This window comes from Vanacampus margaritifer, chromosome 10 (genome assembly GCF_051991255.1).
Source record: "Vanacampus margaritifer isolate UIUO_Vmar chromosome 10, RoL_Vmar_1.0, whole genome shotgun sequence".
NCBI classification, from domain to species: Eukaryota; Metazoa; Chordata; class Actinopteri; order Syngnathiformes; family Syngnathidae; genus Vanacampus; species Vanacampus margaritifer.
Genome location: NC_135441.1, coordinates 11047269 through 11073535, shown reverse-complemented (window position 1 = coordinate 11073535; position 26267 = coordinate 11047269). Strand labels below are relative to the sequence as shown.

General features: G+C 38.8%; 1 protein-coding gene and 1 long non-coding RNA gene across 6 annotated transcripts in view; one reads left to right on the top strand and one right to left on the bottom strand.

Annotated features, from left to right (window-relative positions):
* LOC144059346 (uncharacterized) overlaps positions 1 to 26267 on the bottom strand; it is a 48920-nt gene that overhangs the window by 12184 nt on the left and 10469 nt on the right. The window contains exons 1-7 of one of the 5 annotated variants that reach the window (XM_077578348.1): positions 24266 to 24794; positions 15722 to 15771; positions 12110 to 12192; positions 5998 to 6160; positions 5361 to 5487; positions 1522 to 1662; positions 1366 to 1425 (exon numbers count right to left, since the gene is read on the bottom strand). In XM_077578348.1, coding sequence (XP_077434474.1) covers positions 1366 to 1425; positions 1522 to 1662; positions 5361 to 5487; positions 5998 to 6160; positions 12110 to 12192; positions 15722 to 15771; positions 24266 to 24283 — 642 coding nt within the window. In that variant the 5' untranslated portion in view covers positions 24284 to 24794. Of the gene's footprint in view, positions 1 to 1365; positions 1426 to 1521; positions 1663 to 5360; positions 5488 to 5997; positions 6161 to 12109; positions 12193 to 15721; positions 15772 to 24265; positions 24795 to 26267 lie in introns of those variants that run through there. The other 4 variants (XM_077578350.1, XM_077578352.1, XM_077578349.1 and 1 more) reach the window with 4 other exon arrangements.
* Positions 17442 to 24826, top strand: LOC144059347 (uncharacterized). The gene is made up of 3 exons (XR_013295636.1): positions 17442 to 17526; positions 17811 to 17962; positions 24696 to 24826. It is a non-coding gene; the product is annotated as an uncharacterized LOC144059347 (long non-coding RNA).

Below are 26267 nucleotides of genomic sequence, written 5' to 3'. Positions count from 1 at the left end.
GATTTCCTGGCCTACATTTAAATACCTGACTTCTTTCTGCAAAGCATTAACTTTCTTTTCTAGAAAACTTTGTATTTGACTAGATCAAAATGGTGTCTTACATCTGCTGGCAGAGGGGAGATGACCAGGGCAGGGCTTGCTGAGCTTCCCAGCTTTTGAGTCAACCGAATTTAAAAGAATTAAATGTGAGGCCATGGGTTCAAGAAGACACTGAACCTAAAAACACCAGCAAATCTACAAGTGAATGGTGAAAAAGGAAAGACATTGCTATTGTAATGGCTCAGTAAAAAAGTCTACATCTCAACCTAATTCAAATTCTGTTGAAGGACTTAAAGAAAACTGTATCCAAGTAAAACCCAACCACACTCAATGAACTCATGTCATTTTGTAAAGAAGAACAGGCCAAAACAATGTGAAGGACTGAAAACATCATACTGAAAATGACAACTTTGAGTCGTCACTACAAATAAAGCAAGAGCAGGTATTAACCTTGCTTTGTTTTTATTATGTCCTTCCTGTTATGGCTTCATGTTGTCGTAGCAAATTGTCAGTTGCCACATTTCTGATGGAGTTCCCGTTCTATATCTACTAGGTGTGGGAATCTTTGAATGTCTCACGATTCGATTCCGATTTTTGGGTCTGCGGTTCGATTCAAAATCGATTTTGGTTAAGAATTTTGATTAAAAGTGATTTGATTGACAATTATTTTTGCTCCAATCTATAGATGTGCAAGGAATCGTAATGATCTACTCCAGTCTGACACGCTAATGCTAAATAGCGCGCTACTCGCGGCACTTTTATCACTCAAAAGAACGGCGCCACGCCGAAAAAAAACCAAACTTTGATTGGAATAACTTGATCGTGACTTTTTCCTTCTACACTCTAATGTGGCTACAACTTAACAGTGTATTAGACCGCATGAAACCACACTGCCCCTCAGTGGCCAAACCGGGTATATCATGAACAGCGCTCCAAATAAAGGCACACACAGACAAAGGCAAGACAGTATAAAATAATTGAAATAAAATAGATTTTGGGACATTTAAAATCGATTCTGAAGTGTACTAAATGAGAATCGCGGTTTTTATGAGAATAGATTTTTTGGCACACCCCTAATATCTACATGAGAGCCAGAATAGGTCGTAATCTATCACTAGCCTACGTTACTGCATTAGAAAAACTTGAATGAAATCATCCCCCCCAAAAAGTTACGTTGGTAACTGAACATGCTTACTTGTGCTGCATGATGATATAATCTGACACTACTACACAAACTACTTACATTAACCAGCGCTAGAACTTTGAAACCAACTCTCCAGTTGAATAAGACCAAGGCTGAGTGTTTGGTACCGTCTCTATGGTTACCTGGTCCTCATCACTGTCTACTCCCTCCAGGCTGACGGAACTGTTTCTCTGCACCTGATTCTGAAAGACACAGGAGGAGAGAAACACATTTCGGCATGTGTGAGAAGTTGTGGCAACAAAATGGGCCATGTAGTGCAACACCAAGGTTTGTGTTACCATGGCTGCTTGAGATGAAGTGTACTCAGGAGGACTGCAGGGCAGACCGTCATCCTCCGACATGGCTCCGGCATCTTCTGTCCTCTTGACGCACATCAGCGATGGGGGAGAGCCCAATCGGATGGCCTGCTTCAGCTGGAGCTGCAATAATAAAATATGCTATACACTGTATATGATTTTGGAATCCCAGTGTCTACTTGGGTTCGATTCCGCATACGACATTTCAAGGCTACATATGGGGCCCAATGAACTAGAATTAATGGTGATTATTTACTGTTTTTAATTTGAATGTTTTGTCTTTATGGCCTACGTGTTTCAATTTACAGAGGTCGCTGCTATTTTTTTTTCTCCTAAAAACACTTTTTTTTCTTGTTTTGGGGTGGACTGGAGCAGATTAATGGCATTTCATTCATTTTATTGTGGAACATTTGTACCGAAGCGTGGAGCTGCCAAAGTGGAGTAAAAAGTTTGTTTTTTCTAAAAACACTTTTTTTCCCTTTTTTATTTTTTTTATTTTTTAAGTGTTTTGGGGGGGACTGGAGCAGATTAATGGCATTTCAATCATTTTATTGTGGAACATTTGTACAGAAGCGTAGAGCTGCCAAAGTGGAGTAAAATGTTATTTTTTTCTAAAAACACTTTTTTCTTTTCTTTTTAAAGGGAAAAAAAAGGTGTTTTTAGAAAAAAAAAAGTTTCAATTTACAGAGGTTGCTGCAATTTTTTTTTCTCCCCAAAACACTTTTTTTTTAAAGTGTTTTGGGGGGGACTGGAGCAGATAAATGGCATTTCAATCATTTTATTGTGGAACATTTGTAGAGAAGCTTGGCGCTGCCAAAGTGGAGTAAAAAGTTTTGACTGGGCTATGCCATTCAAACATACTGCACTGTATTGCTAAAGTTCCTAGCTAAATACTAAAATATGACATTGTTTTCCCATAATGCCATGAGGTATTAACTTGTGCATGTGTCATTGGCTGTGTCCAAATGTGCACCCCACTCCCTATATATTCTAAATTTTGTAGTGGCGTCCGAATGTCCAGGGACTGGGTTGATATAGACCACAATGCATTGCAACTATGAAAAAAACATGGCGCGAGAGTCAAAGCGATGCATATACTACGGAAATCATAAATTCTTTTAAGTTGAAAATATGTACAACAAAGGAAATAAAGTACAGTTTTAAAACATTTTTATTCACAACAAATAGTCGGATATTTATGCGCCGGTGCGTCGTAACAGTAAACGGTGGTCATGTGATATGCGACGAGGAGAAAGTAGAATGAGGGCAATACATATTAGGCCACTATATAGTGCGGGGCTATGTGGTGAACGAGGGGTTAGGGGATAAGGGTGGACATTCGGACGGCGCCATTGTGAATTACAGCTACTTCACAGGTGGGCGGGACAAAGCTTGCCAACAGTGACACTTAAATAAGTAAACATTTGGTTAGAAATTTTTTAAACTTTAAACCGGATTATCTACAAACTTTCGCAGCTCCACGCATCTGTTATTTAGCTTGGCCATGCAACCAATTAACTGCCAAGCCAAAGTACCGCTGTACAGTATTTACTCTAATTATGACTTTACTACCGCATTCACACCCAGTAGGTCAATTATAAACTAGAATGCATTTCTTGTTTTTTTGTGTGTTTTCAGTACTGTATTATACACAGGCAGAATTCTGGCTTTTCCAACATTGCTCTATTAGATAGATTAATTTTTTTACTACATATCGTGGAATGAGATCGTATAGCCCATTATAAAGATATAAGTATTGTTAGAGGCAAAAACAACAGTTTGAGAGTGTCTTCCCATGTTTACATAGGACAGTCTCACTGGTGTAGAGTATGATTAACAGACAATGACTTGCAGTCACTACAGAGGGGTAAGTGTTTAATTTTGGCAGTGTGTGTGTGTGTGTGCGTCTGTTTGCCGGTAAGTATCACAGAAACTAAAACAAGCATACTTTAGTGACTGCTTCATGTTACTCTGATATTGTCAGTCAGTGACTCATTTATCAAAATGCAAAACACAATCTAACGAAACCCATACATTTTCCATTTCTTCATCATACAGTATTTAGATCTAGGCACATGAAAACTGATGGCGTTGTATTTCCATCACGCAGTGGTCTGCAACCTGCGGCTCTGGAGCCACATGTGGCTCTTTAGTCCCTCTCCTGTGGCAACAAAAACATACTTAGATATTTATTAAAAAATTTTTTTTTAGATAAAATATTCTTTAAATGAATTAATAATTAAATAAAAGAATAAAAATGAAATATTTAAAAAGTCCAAATTTTTACGTTATGAAAGGTAGATGAAAAAGTAAAAAAAAAAAGTACCATAAAATCTCCAAGAAAATTGCCAAAAATCTCCAAATACAATTGCAAAAAAGTCCGAAATTTTTTATTAAGGCAGAAAAGAAGATTTTTTTAAAAGTAACTATAAAATGTCCAAAATCAAAAGAAGAAATCCGAAAAATTATCATAGAATGTACACAAAATTGCCAAAAATGTCAGAAAATTGTTAGCAAAAAAGGAAGGGAAAAAAATTCTAAAATAGCCATAAAATGTCCAAAAAAGGAAGAAGAGAGGTTTCTTAAAGGTTTTTTTTTTTAAAAATTCATTTATTCAAAAATAATTCCTGTGCAAAAACGTTCAGACAACAATAATGTCATTATGTCATGACATTATTGATGTCTGAACGTTTTTGCACAGGAATTATTTTTGAATAAATGAAACTTTTAAATAAATGTTTGTTGGGTTTATTAGATAAAAATCGATTAAAATTGATTAAAATCGTAATCGTCTTGAATGAGTGCAAAAATCGAGATCTCAGTACATTAGACCAACACACTGTTTCGTTCATCACAATGTTTGAATGTTTTGCGGCTCCAGACATATTTTTGGTTATTTATTTGACCTAAAATGTCTCTTGACAGGAAAGGTTGCTGACCCCATCACACAAATTCACAACAGCTCTGTCATTCATCTGAAATTAAAACGTCATCAAATCTTAAGCAGATACAAGTTTTGACACGTGTCATGAAACAGAACGCACACATAAAAATACTTTGACTGGGATCATGTGGTGGGATGGAGGGCAAACATTCAGAAACAAGGCCACTCTGTGGGTGGCAAAATGTGCAATCTCTATCCAATGTGCAGCTTGCTTGTTGCGTAATGTTTTGACGCCAAATTTGGCTCCTTTTGTATCAAAATGACACGTCAGTTCAGGGTTGAGGTTATGGTCAAGATTTCTTGATCAAAGTTGAGTTGTTCTTTTTGTTGAATGCATAAATCTTTTACAAATAAACAGCTCATTCTTTCTAATTATGTTATTTGATATTGTCTTTCCTGTTAAACATTTGGTGACAGACACTGTGGAAGAAGCGAAAGTTTCTTCAGTGTCAAATCTTCTTAAGGGGTTTCATTGTGTAGACAGCTTAGAAGAGCAGTTTAACTGGGGGTCAATCCAAGTCTTAGTTCTTCTTTTTGTGGCCGCTTGTTGTGACACACAATGTCCTTTCATCTGTTCTTTTTACCATCATTAAAATAAAATCTGTTTGGACACTTTCTTTAGTTTTAGCTCCGACCGACTGGAATTTCTATTACAATTAGCACATGAAGATGCTATCACCATACAAGCACTCTTATATAAGCGATTTTACTGGTACACTTATTATTGTTATTATTCCCTAGCTTGTTTTTTTAAACTTGTGTCGACAATCTTTTTTTTTTTTCTGAATGGAAAATCTGAAATTGCCTTTCAACACTGACTGTGGCTGCAGAACACATGATCGCTCCGTTTGTGATCGATCACTGTTGTGAAGCGTACCTGAAGGGATTTCACTTTCCCATGAATGCTGTCCTGAGAAGCCCCCAGGGCTTCATTGGCCTCGGACGAGTCCGAGACAAAGACAGAGTCGTGTGACAAGGCCTTGCTGCCCAGGCTGACCTTTGACCTTTGGAAAACAGGAAATGGGGAGGGGAAAAAAATTAAAAGTCTCACCAAAACAGACAGCCCTTTTTCTTCTACCCGTGTTAACATTTCCTCCTAATGTGGTTTGTTCTTCCATTTTAAAACTGGGGTTTATCTATCCAGTGAAAATGTGTAGGAGCCACAACAGGAAGTGACGACACTTTTTTTTTTCTAAAGAAAGGAAATTAGGACTGTTCCAAGGAAGAGATGCTCCAATACTTAAAACAAACACAGGAAAAAGAAGTCCTTCATTGCAACTGCAAGATCAGGATGGAGACAAAATACTTTATTTCACATTTGCAAACAATATGAAGGAAAATAACACTTTAGATGACCAACAACACGTTGACTACTTTTGTAAATTCTCTCTCTCGACAAACATTAAATATAATCTGAATAGAATTTAAAACGTTATTCCTATTGACTGATATTACACGTCCAGCAAAGCCAATATGAGCATGTGTACAGTAAATATGTGCGAGCAAGATCTTACCCTTTCTCTTTCTCCGAGCGACTCAGCGTATTCTTGTCGGACGTTTTACTGATATCGTCACTCGACTGGCTGCCTTTAAGCTCGGCATGATCTCCCGACGGCTCCTTTTTCTTCTTCCTGACAAAGAAGTTTTTAAAAGTCTGGAACTTGGACTTCTTCTTTCCTGAAGGGACACATGAGAGGAGCATGTTTGAAATGTGCTTGCAGATTTCTGCTCTCCTGTTGGTCGTCTCCTGACTCATTCAAACAAACACCGCAGTGGTACTCTAATGAGGCAATCACGCACACAGCGTCTTTATACACTGCCGAAATATGAAGTGCAGTTCCAGCAATTCGCCTGTTGGCTTTTATAGCCCAGGTAGGCACATGAAGGAAAACCACATGTGCATGCGTGTTCACACAGATAAGCACATAAACACAACACACGCTGGCAAAGGCTTCCCCTCAAGTGACTGCGGCTCCATTAGCACTGTAGTGGAAAACTCAACAAGCCTTTTATGACATTTTAAACGCTTTTAGTGAGAAGGTCAAAATGCAGTTGTGAGGGGGGGGGGGGGTGAGTCGGTGAATAGTGGGTTGAGACAATGATACAATTTCAGGCTGATACACTGAGGGTGAGCTCTCTCTCTTTTTCTTTTTTTTTACATCAATAATAATTTTTAAAAAAATGCTAGTAATTATGGGACTGCTGAAAGCAGCACATATTACTCTCCACCCTAGAAAATCCCCAGATTTTTCCGCAAAAATGCGGCCCGTACCGTAGATCGCACCGGGACAAATGAGGTATCAAATGATGCGGCTCGATCTGACTCGGTGCGGCATTACTTTTCTAGGAATTCCGAGTTACCATGGCGACGCAATTCCCAAAAAACTCCCATAGGAAATGAATGGAGAAAGGGGGGACAAATTACAGATCAAGCACCTTTTTCCAAGACACGCTGCGCGCGCATACATTATCCGACCGATATGAATTTTAGCTCATTTTGTAGCAATTTTTCCCATCTTTAGCTCAGTGTCGAAATTTATTTTAAGGAATGAAAGCTCTCCCCCCTGTGCGGGTTCAAAGACAGTGAGTGAAATAGCCTTCTATTACACTCTGTGGAGCAATTAGGCTTTGAGTGGCGGGAACCAAAAAAAAATATTTCCAAAAGTCAAAAGTTTCACTTCAACTCGTCACCATGGCCACAATCTTTGCTCACTAGACATCAAATTCTCACATTTTGTAGTGACAAGTCTCTTCTTTCAGACAAACTAACTTTTATTTGGCTAAGGTGTCATTTAGTACCTTTATTTTCACTTTAAGCGAGGAGAAGTCGGACTAACTCGCCTATCTTTTCCATGTTAAATTCGCCTCCTTTTTCCTCTTCATTTTGGATAAATCATAAGTTTTCAACCTGCTCTCATTTGGTCATTTTTCATCCGATTAAAAAAGTGAGAACATGCTCGCGTTCCCCAAACCCTTGCCGTTCTAACGAGCCATTTATTGAATCTGCATCTTAAACCGTTAAGTCGTGAGAGGCTTTTGTTCGAGGTGTGGTCTCTCATACAATATCAATGGAATGTGGGTGCGTGACGTCTCCAAGTCAAATGTGTGTGCGTGAAAAGTGCATTTTTCTTAAAGGGACAGTGAGATACTTTTAGTTGATGTTGATTATGGTTAACTTCCACATTTCTTGACGATTCCAGTCGTTTAAATTTTAAACTGTTCAGCTCATTTACAAGAGTCAGAAGTCCCATTCAAAATTTCCGCGGGAATTTTTCTAGTTTTATGGATAACATACCGGTAATTCTAACTGGTTCATCTCAGTAGTTAGGGGCCCCGCAATAAGAGCAACATCATTTTGGCCCTTGGTCTTTAAACAGGCATTTAAGCTTTAAACATCAAGAATAAAGTAGAATACAGAATAAGAATACATAATAATTATTACAGCTCTAAAAATCTACTTTTTAAAAATATATATATATTTAGGTAAATAAAAAAAATATATATACACACTGTATATACTGTATATTAGGGGTGTTAGAAAAAATTCGATTCGGCAATATATCGTGATATTACAGCGCGCAGTTCTCAAATCAATTCAATATGCGTCCAGATCGATTTTTAAACATCAATTTTGTATGGGAATATTCAACAAAAGAAATGTTATATTAATGGAACATTAAGCCTTAATATATGATTTCAGTGCTGTTCAAACATGAAACAGACTGCAACCTGAATTTTCAGATAAATACATTTTCATACAAATCATACTGTGTACATGTACAAGTTTACTGATTAGTATGCTCAAAATTTGAGTAAAAAAAATAAAATAAATCGCAATAATCAATTTATAGATACGTATTGGGATTAATCGGTATCGAATCGAATCGTGACCTATGAATCGTGATATGAATCGAATCGCCAGGTACTAGGCAATTCACACCTACTGTATATATACTGTATATATATAAATATATATATATTTTTTTCAATGTGAAGTACATCGAGTTGCCTTGTGTATGAAATGTGTTATGTAAATAAAGCTGCCTTGCCTCGTCTTGAGGCTGTGATAAAAGCTGAATTGTTTTGTTTTACCTTTTCCAATACTTTATGACTTTAAACCTGCTGCTTCAATAAAAATCAAGTTGCTTTCTAAGTTGCGTATCAGATGCAGATGTAAATACCTGGACCTTGTGATCTCTTCTTACATATTCATCTTTTTCTGTGAAACACAAATGTTTTCATGTCTACGGCTACAGGAAACAAACAAAGAGGAATTTTCCTCACTATTCCATTATTTTTCGAGGGGGATGCAGGTCAAAGACAGCCTACCTCCCTGCCTAATTTGCTGTGTTGCCTAGTTATTTGGAATTAACACAAAAACAAAAACAAAAAAAAGGCCCCTTAAGGACAGCAGATCTCAAAGTTCTTTTTTTGGAAAAGCGTAAGTCATGAGGCTATTTAAACGCGGTTCATGGTTGTGATGTAATTTGAACAGAAAGGGCTCTTCAGTCTCTATTTGAATTCCAAACACATTTTAGACCATTTAGGGTATTACATTATATTGGGGTAATAAAACATATGACATGAATCCCATTTTCCATATTTGAGAGAATTCTTGAGCATTCCTTTAAGTCTCGTTTGAACCAAGTTACAGTTGAAAATATGTTTGGAATCTGAGGACGGGAGTTGCACATTTGGCCTGCGAACGCTTCAATCAGTATTTGACACATTTGATCTATATTAAATGACTACCTTTATGTCAAATATGAAAGAACGTATTTTTCCCAGTCATTGTTGTGTGTGTCGGAATGTTGGCAACTAATACTCATTTTCCTTTGTCTGACAACACAAAGTGAACGCTTTAGCTATACTTGAAGACCTTCCAGCATGCTCTTGATGAGGCTTCAGAGGCCTTTTGGCAATACAAACGCCAAAGTCAGCTACTCTCATTGTGCTATTTCAGGTACAATGTACCACCAATGCAAGGGTCTGCACACTGGGGCCGCTCAGACAATGATAGGTGAGCCTGAGTAACTGTCAGAAAAAAGTGATATTTTACCCAATTACAGTCTTTCCACATCCATGTTATCATTTAGTGTGATGGGAATTGACCCCGCAGTGGGAAAATGGTGACCTTTGACAGGGCAGGAAATAGAAAGGGAGGTAAAGCACATCAACACTGACATTGCATCAGCATGTGTTCGGAGTGAAACTATGAGGTCATGTTTCTGAGAGCAGTTGGCCTCGTGACTTTCAAGCGACTGGAAGGACAAAATACAAGAAAGCAGAAGAAAAGTCGACGACGGATTTACCAGTTCTGAATTAAGAATAATTCCTTTAACAAAAAAAAAAACAATACCAATGTAATTACTAAACCGTGGAAAATTAATGGATGGATGTCTTTTCATTCTGCGCTATTTATAGAATTTTATGGGGTAGATGCCACGGACTTCCGACTTTTACACATCAGCGCCGTTTCCGGCCACTGCTGGCCGCGTTCCAACACTCGCACCCCCGCACCCCGCGGCCCCCCAACCGCGCGCTCCCCCGCTCATCGGCGGGAGTGCGTCTCGGCTATCTGAAATGCTTCGGACACTGAGACAGACACTACACACTCGCAGCCTCGCACCTTTCGTCGGGAACGCGCAACCGAGGGGCGCAAAGGCGGAAGCGCAAGTATTGGGACGCGGCCCACATGTCGCAAACCAGAAAGGGAAACAAAGTTGATGGGTGAAAACCCGGAAGTCGGAAGTTGTGCTTCCTCCCGTCCATTTCGGTGGACCTCAATCGTATATGCCAGTGGTCCCCAACCTTTTCTGTACCACGGACCGGTTTAATGTCTGACAATATTTTCACGGCCCAATCTAAAGGTTTAGCTGATAAAGACAAAATAAAATGACAAGAAAAAAACTGTGGCATTTTCTCTATAATAATAATGAACGAAAATCTACTGTGTAATCATGTGCAACTTTATTAACGGCGTCCGTAACGTCGCACCAACAACAGAGTTGTCAAGTGAGACGGATGTAACAGACAGAATCCGGCCACTTTTCAAAATAAAACAGCATTTTCAAAAAAAATAAAAATAATGCAATTTTTTTTCTTTCGGTACCAAATGACCCACGGCCCGGTACCAAATGACCCACGGCCCGGTGGTTGGGGACCACTGGTATATGCTTCACGTAAAAAAAAAACAAAAAAAAACATCCGATCAAAACAGAATTTTGTTTTATTACACATGTATGGGAGATAAGTAAGTTACAATCATATCATCAGCGTGTTATTAAATTGTGTGACGATGTGTTGTGCTTGGACATGTGAGATAATCTTAGGTTTCTCTGCTTCTTCATTTCCTGCTGGCAGCAGCACGAAGGCCATCGAAATATCTGCAGCGGCCTGCCATCATTTGCTGTGTGTGACACAGACAAAACGTCATTTTCCTTCGATATAACATCCGAAGGCAAATATTGCTATCTTTTCTGTTAATCTTCAATGCAACCTCTAAATACTAAAGTTGTGAAATTATTTATTACATTAAAATCTGGGATAAAATACACCTCAAAAGGGGTGGGGCGGGCGTTTCGTATGTGACTCAAATCAAAGAGGGCTCATTAAAATATTTATATTTTACAATGCTTTCAATGATGGCTTGATTAGAATTCCATAACTAAATCAAATTCCCTTTTTGTTTAATTCACTACCATTGACAATTATATTTGTATTTTTTTTTTCAACGGGGCCAGGTGGGGGAGAATCTGATTATGCTCCACTGTAAATGTCAAACTTGGAAACAACTTTACTGATCCACATCCAGTAGATGACATCATTGCCCTATTTTATACAAAATAAACACAGTTAGAGAGTCCATTGGCGTAATAGCCGCATTTTGCGCAACCTACATTTTTCTACTGTCAATTATAAAAGACCGGGAAAAGGCAGAAAGGAGAGAGTCTATTCTGTCATTTGGCAGTTTTGGTGTATATGTATAATTATTGAAAATTTATATCGTGTGTGTATTGATCATTTTGAAATGTTCTAAAATGACTGGCATTAAATGAGTTAGAAGCTAAAACCTTGTCAAATCATCATAAGTGCTCCCACTGAACACACAACAAGATGGTGAACAGTTATAGGAGGAAAAAAAACAACAAGAAGCTACAAGAAAAAAGTAAAGGCACGTTAGAACAAAAAGAATGATTATAGATTAGATTTGACTGAAGCAAAAAATAACAATAAGAATAAAAATAAATAAATAAATAAAATGAACACGCGTACATGTAATCTAAATTCTTTTCTTTTTTTTGTCCAAGTCACAACCTCTGCTCCTTTAAAGGGAAAGCACAGCACAAACGAACCTGGAAAAGAAAATCAATTATCTATAATAAATTGGAAATCAACTATAGAACAGATTTTGGGCAATTCTGTTGACTGTAGTAAAAATTTGACGGTGTATACAATAGGTGTCTTTGCAGAAGTGACATTTCCCTGCAAACACAAGGTAAGGATAACATATAGTGTTTTCAAAAATGAAAGATACAGTAGAGCCATTAAAATGTGATATATGGAGATATGAGTAAAAGGAAAGACAGAAATGTGGAGTGTTTTGTGTTGAGAGAATGAATCTACCTGAGCAGTCTTCTGCAACCTCAGCAGGCTCCTGGTTGGCCATCACATCTGGAGGTCCTGATGCCATGGCGGCAGGGTCACTGCTGCAAAAGAGATGAGCACGGTGAGCCCCGACACTCCTGCAGTCATTTATTTGCTATCAGTTTTGCGTGCTGTAGGGGCTACATTGAAAAAGTACGATAACCATACTGTGTGTTCTAACGAGTTCTATTGGATCTTCATTATCCCTCATTTGCTCCGGTTGCCTAATCACTTGCAAAGGGATCAGACTCACATGATTATAATGTGATTCAAGTTTAATTCAAGTGAAAGTGTCTCTAATTTAAGTAAATGTTTCTTCTTGTGGCTGGATGGAGAAAAAAAAAATCAGTTTTCAGTTACTACAAGGGACTTCTATTTTTACTACAATCCGAGAACCTCAAACAAACTGCACCATCAAGTTAAAATAATCCCACAAAAACGTTTGAGCTATATTTAGCATCGCCTGCTGCCGATGGCCATGTAGCTCAATCAGAAAAAGGGGAAATTGTCATAATAAAAAAGCACCAGCTGTTTCTTTTTAAACGTTAATAATTGATCTCATACCAGGAAGTTTGATGCATGAGAGTACGGCCCGAAAATGTTGCAACCAAAAAAGCACTCAACGAAAGAATCATTGGAAGACACTTTTTTGTGAAGACAAATTGTCACGTCACAATGTTTAGTTTTCTTCCTTGGAACTTGATATTTTATAAAGGTGATCGAAATACAGTATGTTCAGTCACACTGTAGGGAAAATAATTTGATCTAAAGCAGTGCTTCATATGACTCAATAGTCTTTAAAATATATGTTTTGTCAATGTATTAAGCATGATTCAATTCTATGGTTTTCAAGTATGAGAAAATCATAATGCAAGTGTGAAGCTCACATTAATGATACATTTTGGGAACTTTTGAATCACTTCTGAATGTAAAACCTCACATAATACGACAGCACAGTTTTCATTAGAACAATTATGCATATTTTCTATTGTTTTTTTGTTGTTGTACTATATATACAGTATATATATATTTTTTAAGGCAGTCTACAAGTCAACCATGCTCGCCATTATGCTTGTTTCTGTTTTCACGAGTGTTCTCTATTTTTCCATTAAGGAATCTGTGTTTAGATGACATAATTGCAGCAAATGGAAAATTCTGGAGTTTATCAACATACTGACGGCCTCTCTACAACAACAAATATCGCCAAGCGCTTTGCAAAAAGCCTTCTTCACCATTCTGCACAGCAGAGAGAATTTGTTAAAAGCTAATTGCTTTGGAAGGAAAGAAAGAAAGAAAAAAAGTGTTTTCTCATGTCACACAAACATTAAGTCAGTGATGAGCTAGCTAAAAAATTGTGATGGAATAATTTCCAACCCTCATTTGTATGAGTGTGTGTGCATGTGTGTTTAATTGTAGCTTTTTTGGCAATTGTGTTTTTTTTACATCAGATCTTGTGACTGAAAAACAAATGTTGATTTTATGATTAAAAGTGAGTTTATACCTGTGCTTTTTGACTCAACCAGCAGTTGATTTAAACCACAGGCAGGGTCAGAAAATACACCAACCAGACGAACAGCTGGATCAACACGACAAGATTGATTTTGAGAAAAGATCGAATGGGTACTCGTGGCTCGCAGTCAGTTTTTTTGATCGACCACATCACAAGATTCCGTCTTTCAGTCTCCATCTGGCAACTGCAATCTGCCTCTGTTCTAATGGTGAGCTCTTCCTTTAGACTAAACGTGGTTATTCGCTGTCCTGTTTTAAAAGTGATACAGTTGATGTCACACTTGTCTGTGACACAAAGTCAAAGCTAATAATTAATAATAACTAATAATCTAAATTAATCAGGAAGTCTCGCCATCTGTGGCTTGGTACAGTTAATGCTCCAAACGACAGCAACTACTGGCTTCGCTTATCGTTTATTTGTCGACCTGTGCCAAAATTCCGTATCGAGTATTACAACGAGGAAAAAGGCAACGTCTTATACCAATGAAATCAAGTCATAGCTTTGATTTTCACAAGTCCCATCCCATCATTGTATGACTGTTTGCTAATGTCTCTCTTTTCATTAATGTGTAATGAGCCCCGTGCACATTTTTGTATTGGTCAATGCACTTATTGCAAATTTGGAGAGGAAAAGAGAGGACTTCCAGGGCTCCAACTGGCTAAAAAGATATACAAAAGATTCCTGGAACGTCAAATAAAGTAGCAGCTGCTAATCTTTTTAGGACTCACGGCATTCATTGAAAAGATCATCTGGTGTAGGCAATCGTCTCCGTTTTGTTGAGTCATTGCAGCTGGATCAAAAATCTCCGCCACTCGAAGGGCATCGATAAAAACATCTACTGCAGCCAAAATTTTCTATCATGCCCAGATGATTTAGGTTGTTGGAAGTTTTCTTGACAAACTTAAATTCTATAATTCTGGTGAGATAGTAATCAAGGGAGGAAGACGGCAGCAATTGATAGACAAAATTGACCTAGGCCACGTTTTTCCTTTCTGTTTGGGAAAAGTTGCACACATAGATAACAACAACTGATCTTGAAAATGTTCAGCTTTTTAACGCCATTTACATCTGCCAAGCTAGGGGTGCAGCGATTAAACATGTTTTTTCTGCCCCCAGGGATCCGGGCCGCGGCCGGGTGGGGGAGCTCCCGTGAGTCCCCCTTCCACGGCCACCCACTCGAGAGGCCATAGGCTGAAACTTTGGAAGCCGCGGGGCCGCCATCTTGGGACCCCCAAGAAACATATCTTGGCATACGCATTTCGCTGCAAAATGCCTACATGAGTAGCCGTAAACTGCACAAATCGCCAATTTAAAGGCTGTGGACGAACATTTCACCTGTAAGTATGGTTGAAATTGAAAAATGAAAAAAAAAAAATGTTTTTTTTTTTTTTAAGATGAAAGAAAAAGAGGGTTAATACCATCCACTTGTTATACATAGTGCCCAGGCCCTATTTTAAGAGCCTACGAGACGTCTATGTCTAAACTGCTGTATTTGTTTTAAAAGGCAGCAACTTGCAAAAAAAAAAAAAAAAATATATATATATATATATATATATATATTTTCAGTTTTTTATTGTTGTTAAAAACACACATTTCCAAAGAAGGTTGATGTGATTTTTTTTTTATGTCAACAAGAATAACCATAAAAAACGTAAAACAGCTTTTTTTTCTCAGACTATAAATCATACACCAAAATTTGAAACCGTTGCATCACTAGCCAAGACATAACACCATTTTCAGCATTTAGATTTAAAAGTGTTTCTAAAAATGGAATTTCAGGCTCCAAAGCACCTTTTTAATGTAAAGGAATGGCTAAACCTGCACACTGTTGACCTGTTTTGAGTTGAAAAAGCCTTTTTCCCCCACATTGCTTTTCCCAAAGTGTTAGGGTAATTGTGTTTAGCTTGGGCCTCTTGTGTCAGTCAACATTCTGCAATACCAGTTTTTGTGTGTGCATAAAAGACGATTACAATTTTCAACTCCAGAAGCCCTTAGCACTGTCCAATCCTAGAAATTGGCAAGGTTACATAGCCTTAATATTTCTGTGGAAACATCAGGGAGCCGAGGTCTAATTGACTGACCTTCGCCCACTTCCAAAGCTGGCTCCCCATGGCGACATCCTCCGCTTCATCTATGAGGACGATGGGGGGACGATGAAGAAGAACGATGGCGGAGAAAAGATGAGCAGTCACGATGAGGTCATGCGTGAAGAGCAAAGGACAGAAAGTGAGCTTATGAGAAAACAGTGGGGACAAATAAGGGAGAAGGAGCGCAAGAGGAGGGGGGGGGGGTCACAGATGGGGTTGTGGGAAAAGGCAACATGAAGAGAAAGAAAAGGCAGTTAGATAAAATGATGATCAGGAAGAGGAGGAAAGCAGACTTACAGTAAACACAAGAGCCCTTCCAGCATAAAGCACCAGTGTGTGTTTTTTAACCAAACATGGCAAAAAGCCCACTGCAGCCTCGTACACACTGACAGGCTTTTTACTGTCTTTTTACCAGCTTAATGTCTTGTGTGTAAGCTACTAATGCCGGACGGGGATTCTGAGGCGTACCAAGCAGAATGCACCCAATGTGTATGAGTTTAACATCTGAGAGTTACCTCTTTGTGTTGAAAGCAATTGTCACCACAAACCTGACAGGTCATCTTAAATATCTATCAATCTAAATCATCTTAATGCGGGAACAGGCAATGGCTGTGTGAATGTGCACAGCAATGTCCTACTTCAAGTTTGACCTGAAGTGGAAAGGCAAATAAATGCTGGATTTATTGTCACGGTACTTACTGATTTGTCAATTTACCGGAAACGTAAGCTGCTAGTCAAACTTCTTTTTAAGTCATCGATTTTACTCGTAGGGATAGTAACACATCCAAGCCGACAAATGACTTTTTGGACCACCAAATGTGAACTGACATCGCAGCAACAATCAAATTGGGAAGAACAGTGACAAGTTGTGAATACGCCTTGGTTGATATAGCATGACTCCATAAATTAAATACATTTGCAAAAACATTATGTCATGTGGCCGTCAGAATGGCTTACGCTGCCTTTCTACTGCACAGTATTGGCTAATAGCTAGACCTACTTGTGCAAAATTGTAGCTACCTGTGTGTAGAACACGGAAAAGCTAGCATTTCCTGAATTTACTTCACGGGCTGGTTGCTATTGGACATGTTACGCGCCAGGTGGCACGTAATTGATGTTGTGGCGCGGGTAGCACACATGGAGGAGGGGAGGGACGGAAAGGTGGGCACAAACGGGTGGACATGGGGAGGACACGCAACAACACAAACACACAGACACTACACCTCACGACAAATGAAATGGAATGGAGCCAACTGCTTCCAAAGTCCCAACTGCCAAAGTGACACCCGACTGAATACTCACTACACAAATAGGGAAACTACTGTTATGGCGAACACCAATGAGCGGAGAGACGACTTATGGCGAACGGTGCACTACACGAAAGACAGCGGACTTAACACAAAACAAACGAAAGAGGCATAAGGACTGCGTGGGACTGCGTGGGACTGCGTGCTGGAACCAAAAAAAAAAAAACAAGCAAACACAAGAGGACAAGCAAACAGCCACCCAGCTCCCCGACTGGAGGCAACAAAAAGCTTTTATTGAGCTGGCACACCTGAAGCCAATGCGGTAATTAGTGCTCCTCCCTTGCACCGATTGGTGGCCTGAGCCGGGGACGAGGACCACCAATCAGGGAGGAGCACCAATACACGCAAAAAAACGGCCATGAAACAACACGACACTGTAAGCCAACACATTATATGCTGAAGGCTGACGGCAAACAAAAGAAACCGACGACGGCGGCAATGTAGAGACTGAAGAATAACACTGAATCGTCTGAGCCAAGGGACAGCAATAAGGTAAGCTAATTTTAGCGTGTGTATGTGTGTGTGTGTTTTTGTCATTTCCTGAAGTGTATCCTCAAATGTTAAACTTGATGTGGTTTTCATCCCCTCATATTGCACATAAATTAGATACACTTGGAATCCTGGCTGACAGGTACAAGAAATACTAACGCCTCAATGTAGTACTAGGTTTTCCTGGTTTTGCTAATAAAAAGTATTTAAATCAAGTAAGTGTGGTATTGTGGAAAAAAGAACATTACAGTTATTGTTGGTGTTTTTGTACATTTGCATTTTCCCAGAACGGTAACAGCGACCAGTCCAGGGTGTAGTCTGCCTTTCACTCGATGTCAGTTGGGATACGCTCCAGCCTTGAACAGGAGAAACACTATAGAAAATGGATGGATGGCTCATTTAGAACAGGGGTCACCAATGTGGTGACCACGAGCACCAGGTAACCATGAGCATGTTCTAAAAATAGCTTACTAATGATAGGACATTGTGATTTTCTAGGAATAGTCTAGAAGAATTCATTTGAATATGTGAACATTGGCAGAGATTTATAAAAAATAAAGTGCAGGGGTTTTTCCCGGCTCAAATTGAGGCAGAGGTCGTATCATCCTGACTATGGAGCGTGACAACCAATACCATGTAAATTGGTATCAGAGCTAATACCAGTCGAATCAGTCGTACGCCCTCTGGACAATGTATGTATGGTGTTGATAAAGCGCTCTATTTACCGTTTTGATCAAAATAGTTTTCTCATTTGTTGGACTATGATATCTTTTTTGACAATAGTGCAATTAGTATTGATTTTTATCTGTTCCCTAATTACTGAGAGAAAACATTAACATGATCAGTCTCTTGTCATAAATGAATATCACTTAATAATAATAATAATAATAATAATAATAAAATGGTAACCTGAGCCTAATTGTTCATTCAGGAGCGTGTATCAAACTGTTAGGCTTTCCCAAGTGCTGTAGTCCTTATTTTCAAAAAAGTTGGTGATCCCTGATTTGGAACCTTTTTTTCTTTTTCTTTGTTTTTCCAAATGTTCCTGGCGCTTTACCAGGGTTGGAGAACTTTTACGATATCTAAAAACAATCAGCCCAATGAAATACTTCAAACCGCACAGTCCTCCTTTTTAAGGATTAAAAACGGAATGAACAAGACACTAGGAACTGAGAGGGTAAATGGGAGAAAACTGTGAAATAAGAGTAGAACAGCATGTCAAAGGCCCGAGCGAGAAGCTGTGGGTGGGTGGGCAGTGTGGAAAGGAGGATAAAGGGGGCGTCAAGTTGGGGGTGTGCAGGGTCAAGCATACAGGATGTGTTGCTGAGATAGACACAGGAAGGGCTCCGCTCATGCAACAGAACACTTGGGAGCCATTGTTGCATCACTGGGTCATGGTGCTCAGGGGGTTTGGGCGGCTTGTTAAAACTTATATACAACCCAAAATTGACAGGAATCAACAAAAGTGTTGTCTTGACTACACACTACTACAGTTTATAGAAGCCCTTTACGTCTGTGCTAATAAAGAGCACATGACTTGGTAGTTAATTTTGGCTAACAAGTTTGGTAAGGAAGAGCAGAGACCAGTACTTGCTGGCCCAACATCACAAATGTCCTTCTGAATGATTGGACAAACATTTCCACAGACACTTAAACATGTATAAATACTTTCTGAAGAGTAGAAGCTGCTTTAGTTCCGAAAATGTCTACAAAACAGAAATTATTGTGCACCAGGCAGTGTAGAAGTTTTCCTCTTGTATTGTGATAAATTAATCTAGAAGGATATAAACACTATGTAAGACTAATTATATAACGATGGCAACAAACAGTGAACCCAAAATATAGTTTAACACATATGAAAGAGTGGCAAACCTTGTAAATGTGTTTGACTCCTTTATTATTATGTTGAAACATTTCACAAGCTGCAGTCCCACGTTTCGTTTCAAACAAGTTTCATCATTCGGGAGGTCTGAACATGTTCAAAGTTGTAAAATGCAAAACCTCAAATGCCACATTCAGGTCTTAACTGATTCATTTCGCCAGGCATCTGACTGTTCTCTTTCTTTGCCCCCAAGATGACTGTCTAATGACTTGGAGTTAATTAAAAACAATATTTCAATATTCTCTTAAAACCACTAAGTGTCAACATGGTATTACTGAGCTGGAACACAACAGCCCTTGTCTATGAAGTGGAAATGTGTGTTTGTGCCAGAAACCTTACATAACAATGGATTAGCACATAAAAGCCTGCCTTTATTAGGCAGATAAAATAACATCAGTTTCACATATAAACATGCAGTCAGTATAAAGGTTTTCCTCAAAGCAGAAGGCCAAGTGAGACTATCAAAACGTGTGCTGAGGTTAGACATGTTGAGATGACTGCAGAACAGAAGGGATGTATGTGTGCAAATAAACAGCCAAATGGGTATAGCTTGTTCTTATGGCCCCTGCCCGAATGACGTAACACAAATCCAGCCTAATTCGCCTTAATTCCTCAATGAAACTAGTGTCACCAGACTCACTGCATTGCAGGCACACGCCACTTAATAATGGACAACTTCCAGGCTCAATAAGATGACTGTGACTCCACAATGACAAACGTCCCTAAGCTATATAAAAACAATTATCTGGACATAGAAGTACATGTCCCTATTTCTAAATTTGAATAAAAAGGCATTATAACTAAAGCCTTAAGCATCTCATCTAAATCCACACAGATTTCCATCCAGTTTTCTAAAAAGTGAGATGACAACACATTTTCATTTTAGAAGGCCACTAAAACCTACCAAAATGATTCATTATGACATACTGTCACAAACACTAGCCACCCAATCCTCATGTTTCCATATGCGCCTGATTTGACCACATCTCACATGCCATCAAAATGTTCACTGACTATTTAATAATTATTAGCATGACAGCCATGGTAATATCTGAATTTGAATTTCCCAACGAGTTCATTCAGAGGAAACCCATGATTGCACTAATAAATTCAGTTTTGCACAAAGCAAGCATTAAACCTCATTATTGGAAATTTCTTGTTACACATTCACACATACAGTATACAGTACTGTACTCTTGAGCATGAGATCACTTAGCTTCAATAGCCTGACCTTACAATTAGCCATTGCCTATTGCTGTCGAAGATCTGCTTCGCGTTATTCCTCATATTGCATTTTTGAGACACAAAACAAATTGTAGCTCTGCATAGCGAGGCCAGATGAAGCAAACCAGAGGAAGTGCAGATGGATTGAGTTTAGTAATGTGACGTTGGTGACTCGATGATGAACCACAGGTCTTCAATTTACAGAGTGAGGCGGAAAAGCAGAAGGGAATCGAGGCTAGGAGAATAACTGAGCAGATAAATGCTACATCGACACCAGCTACATTCTTGGATCTTCCCAAAATTGCATTCATTATTAGAACACCCATGGAAAAAAAGTAGGTACAGTAACATCCATCATGTTGCCAGAAGCCTCCCAAAACACTGTTGGATAAAAACAACAATTGTATCCATTATCAATTCAATTTAAATCCAAACCCTGCTTTGGGGATACAACACATATTTGTGCACTAAATCCAGTGCCTCCCAACCACCGAACATTAGTGTGCCGTGAGAATTCATCAGATGTGTCATGGAAAATTATCCACAGACTAAATCATGGCTTCCTGCAAGTGCGTCAGCTTTGTGCTCAACTAAACAGACCCATATTTCCCAATAAGTCAATTTGTGAGTCACTTGCAGTATATTAAAGTCACAATATCAATTATCAACAACAGACGAAAGCTTCAAAGTAGCAAGCAAATTTTATTATGCATCTATAGTTTTAAATGATATGCATATGACAACAAAATATATGCATGCGAGGTGCAGGTATTAGTTTTGTCCACTTTGAGTTGCCATCGTCACGTTCACAGTATCTATGCCGTTAAATGTGTGTGCTTTAAAGTGACTGAGCCTATACACTCTCTATCCTAACCACCAACTAAATTAGCCAACAATATTTGATTTACTGTGGTTGAACAATTTTATAATGTAATACATCTGTACTTTTTTATAGGCACATTGAACTTTACTCTCTTTTATTATGTGTGAAATGAACCCAAACTAAAATATTTGCCAACCGGGCGGCTACAACGAACGACATGCGCCAGATTCTCTTCATCGACCCGGCGCGTATCATATGTGATGCTAGCTCATCATGATATGTGACGCTAGCTGATGCTCAGGCCTATAAAGCACTGGGGGGAAACTGTATAGTTACAGAAAACCTAACGTGAAAGTGTCTAAATAATAGTCATAACAGTGTGCTATCATCTTGCCTCTGCTCATCTGTCTTTCCAGTCTCAAAGGAATCAATCAATCAGTCAATCAATCAATCAAGCAATCAATTCCTTCAGATGCTCTTCTCCTGTAGACAAGTGACTACAAGCTAAACGATCGTATTTTACTCTTTAAATTCTAGTTTTATTAGAGACATTGGCAAAAATAATGAGTTCAATGTACTCCGAAAGCTCAGAGTGATCTTTTGTGAGAATTTTGGTTTTAGTACTGTTTTGCACACATGTAATCCAACAGTCACAAGGGAGCTTGGCCACAAGTTGAGTCTTTCAAATAAAAAAAGGTTTGTAACAAAGTGAACTAGTCAAGGCCTGAATAGCTGCGGGGAAATCACTCAATTGGAAATGTGAGGAATTTGTCAGAGAGGATATCCTTAACCGTGTTCTACTTTTCACTGGAACAACAACATGACATTTGACAATGTCTTCTACACAGTACTTTGTAAAATAAAAATATATACCCGGTATAAAGTAAACTTAGACATTTGGTGTTTTAATGATTCGAACAGAACCTCTCTCTCTTCTCAAAGATGCTTGTAAACGTGTGCACTTAAAACTTTGAATGCTCATAGACACACGTTTACGAACCATTCTTAGGCTCTGGGATTTTCTCATCAGGCACGTCCATCCAACACATTCTCTTCTTCCCCCACCACCAATCACACACACTCCCCTGCTTGAATGCGAATGTGTTCTTAGCAACGGACCTTACAAGGACTCCAGACAGAACCTGACCAAACACTGTCATCAGTCACGCTGCCCTGTCTACGCTACATTCATTTACATCTGCATCACCATTCCTGCTAAACAAACTACTCCCGCACCAGCTGGCTTCTGCCTGTACAAACCTTCCATTCAACATTGTAAAATTAAACTACCGGTAGATTATTTTTCTTTAGAGTGTGTTATAGATGTAGCCCCCATTAATGTAAAAAAAGTAGCAACCTTTGCATGTGGTTCGTTTCTGATAGTCTGGGGGTGCCGTGAATGCAACATGCAACTGTTTTTATAAACTACGCACCGTTAAACAGTTGTTATGGTATTGGTGTGGTTACGGCAGGTAGTAACGGTTCCATATTGGCATTAAAGAATTGTTGCTAGCTTGCCGCATTAATTATGCCCTATCGCAATAAAAAATAAAAATATTAAGCAGCTTTGGTTGTTTATGCAGAAAGTAGTAAGGCTGGCAAGAGCAGCCCCATTAATTGCAGAATTCTCTGGGCCGTCTACTTTAAGCTGATTTTTGTGGTCTATTTTAGGAACAAATTGATCCGCAAGTACCTCAGCTCCCAACTTCTTTGTGTCAGTGGTCAAACAGAATCAGAATCCGGCACAATTTTAGTTTGCTGGCTGAAGCAGTTTTACAGCTGCAATGGAGCAACAGCATTATTCTTTGGGCAGCATTACGCCACTTAATTTTTTTCCGTTAAGTTGTCAAAGAAATAGACTCAAATGACAATCCCTCAATTGCAATGATTATGCTATCAATATCTCAACAACATATCTAATGTTAAATGTTATGACCGCTGCAAACACACAGTAATCAGCAAAACTGTGTTTTGACACCTAAAATAAAGAATAGGTCACTTACGCTCACTGTGTTACATAAACAAACCACATTTGTCTGTGTCATATCTGCCAAGTGAACCTTAAAAGCCTACATTGTTGCTGTGTCATGAAACTGAGGGCAGAAATAAAGAAAGTAAAATGGTAAGCAGTGACACATCTTGTATAAAAATGATGCTTGACTGTAGCTTAAATAGCTCAAAGCGCTTATTACACTAACCTCTGTGCTCCAATCACACTGCCAAGCCCAGCAAAATGCTATATATATGCTGTATAACCAATTCAAAGCACAAACTTTAAATCACTGAGGGACAAAAGCCAAAGCAAGCTATCAACTAAGCAAAAATATGACTGATGCTGAGTCATGTTCATCATTCTAATTTTCCTGCATCACAACCACGGACAAAAAGCAGGCTCATTTCTGAAATTGTGTGACCAATCATTTACTCACAGTGTAAAAAAATAAAAACGAAAAAATCAATTCATCAGCTCTGAGTCTTCCACCTGACTGTCAGTGCCAACTACAAGTCATCAGCTGTCTCAAACAAAGACAAACAAAAGCTTCATTAGACAGCATTCTGGGACAAAAAGACAGATTCAACTCTGTGGGGTGACAACGTGCCATACAAGTTAAAACCAGCACACTTTGATGAATACATTGGACTTTTACTAGCAGAGTGCAAACCTATAATTTGCTTCCAGAGCACGCCATCTCATCTCTGGCTACTTAACATGTAATGTGAATGAAAATGACATAGCAGCCTTTAAGAAGAGACGGATATCTTGTTCTGGTTGCTAGACAAATAAAGACTGACAGAGAAAACTTGAAACTTACTTTTTGCTCTTGAAGCATCCATACATTCCGGCCGTGCTGTAGAACGACTCAAATCTTGGTAGTTATAATCAAATCTATCTTCCTCTGGTTTGTCCAACAGCAGAAACTGATAATTTCCGTTGAAACTTCAGAGGAGCGATGACCTCCCTGTCTTAAAGTAAAGTTGTCTCTCTGTGTGAGATGATCATTCTCGTCCCAGTCCGACCATCCTCTGAGGTTCCTCCCACTTATGGAACTTCACTGTTGTCAAATTACATACAGAATTCCCTTTAACCAAATGTTGGCCAGGGAAAAAAAAAACTGGGCAGGAAAAGCAAGCCAAACTTTACCGCTCTAGTATTTGCATGCACAATACCACAAAAGCATTCATTCTTTTCAAGTGAGTCAGGATTTTGTGAGCCTTCAAAAACAGTTTCTTTTTTTCCTCCAGTAGTTTGTGAGCGATCCAATGAGGGCTAGAGTGCAGTGTTGAACTAAAGGGGAAACAATGGACTACATGACTAAGTGGCTGACGCCTGCATGCCTCGTTCCTCTCGTCCCGGTCACCATGGATGGTAATGCTGCAGAGGGAGGAGGGCAGGGGCAGGGGCAGGGGCAGGGCCGCAAGAGGGAGGAGGGCGAGACTGCCCACTAAACTTTCTCGACTCAACTCTATTTTATCTCCTTAAATTGTGTATATTCCAATTTCTTGCGGCTTGGTACTTGTTTAGAGAAAGGTTCACATGCTGCTTGTTTGTAGGTCTTACTGCTTTCAGTTTTGTGTTCTCAAAGTTGAAAATGAGCTATTAAATGAATGCTTTTCTTCTACCTAGTTTCCATTTTGCATTATTTTGATACAATTTGTACTTTGCTGTATTCATCTGACAAGAGAATCTGATTCCAGAACACTGCTTATTTTTTTGGGAAAACCAGAGCATGGCAGGCAGACAATTACATGTGTTTCAAAGTTCTAACCTAGATGCTTAATCATTTCTCGAATATACTGTAAACAAATGAAGAACTGTGAATTGCACTAGGACTGGTCAAGGTGTTTTATTATTGCTTTGGAAGAAAGGAAGAAAGAGATGAATGAGGAAAGCTAGGACCAGACTCCTGATGAAGATTTTATTACAGCATCTGCAGTGCCGTACAAGCAGATAATACATCACTAGTAGATATGGGCCGATATTGGATTCTGACAACAATCATAACCATGAGCAAAAATATTGCGGTATCATGGTACTAAAGGTATAGCTTTAATGTTTTTCTTTCTTTCTCTCTTTTTTTACACATACTTGGGTAAATATAAACACTATTCCATTGAACACAATGTACTTAATTTTTAAACCAAATATTTTTTTATACTTTTACAAAATGTTTTTTTTTACCATGCTAAGAGACAGACAAAGAAAAAAAATGTTTAGAACAAAGCTTTAGAACGGAGCTCATGCTGCTCATTTTTGTCCTTGGGGCTAACTAGTATCCCGGTGGCACCATTTTATTTTGTTGTAGTACAATACACATTAATCGACGGAGCAAAAAGGCATCTATCTGTATATGCTCTCGTCTTCGTCCCTCCTGCCCTTCTCCCGCCTGTGTGCAACTGCACAATCCTCCCCTCTCTGTTCAGCGTAGCTCCACAAAGTTTGTTTAGTGATCTCTGCAAGCAGCCAATCATCATGCATCAGGACTTTGTCTGCTTTGCAATCCCCTCAACTAAACTGTCTAAACTGTGAGGTGTGGTTGCTTTCAGTGACAGTTCGAAAACAGCATATGGCCTTCAATCAATGAATCAACCTATCTATAGCCTACATTCTTTTTAATAGATGTCAATCACACAATGATTTTTTTTGCTATTGGTAGGCTGAGAAGGTCCCCATCATCCGCAAATAGCAGGGGCACATTGTATACAATATATATTGTGGTGATATTTATTTTTATTTTGTCTTCATCAGCATACTCTGTATTGGAGTAATCCAAAAGTGATCGAGTTGTATTACTTTATTATTATTATGGTACTTGG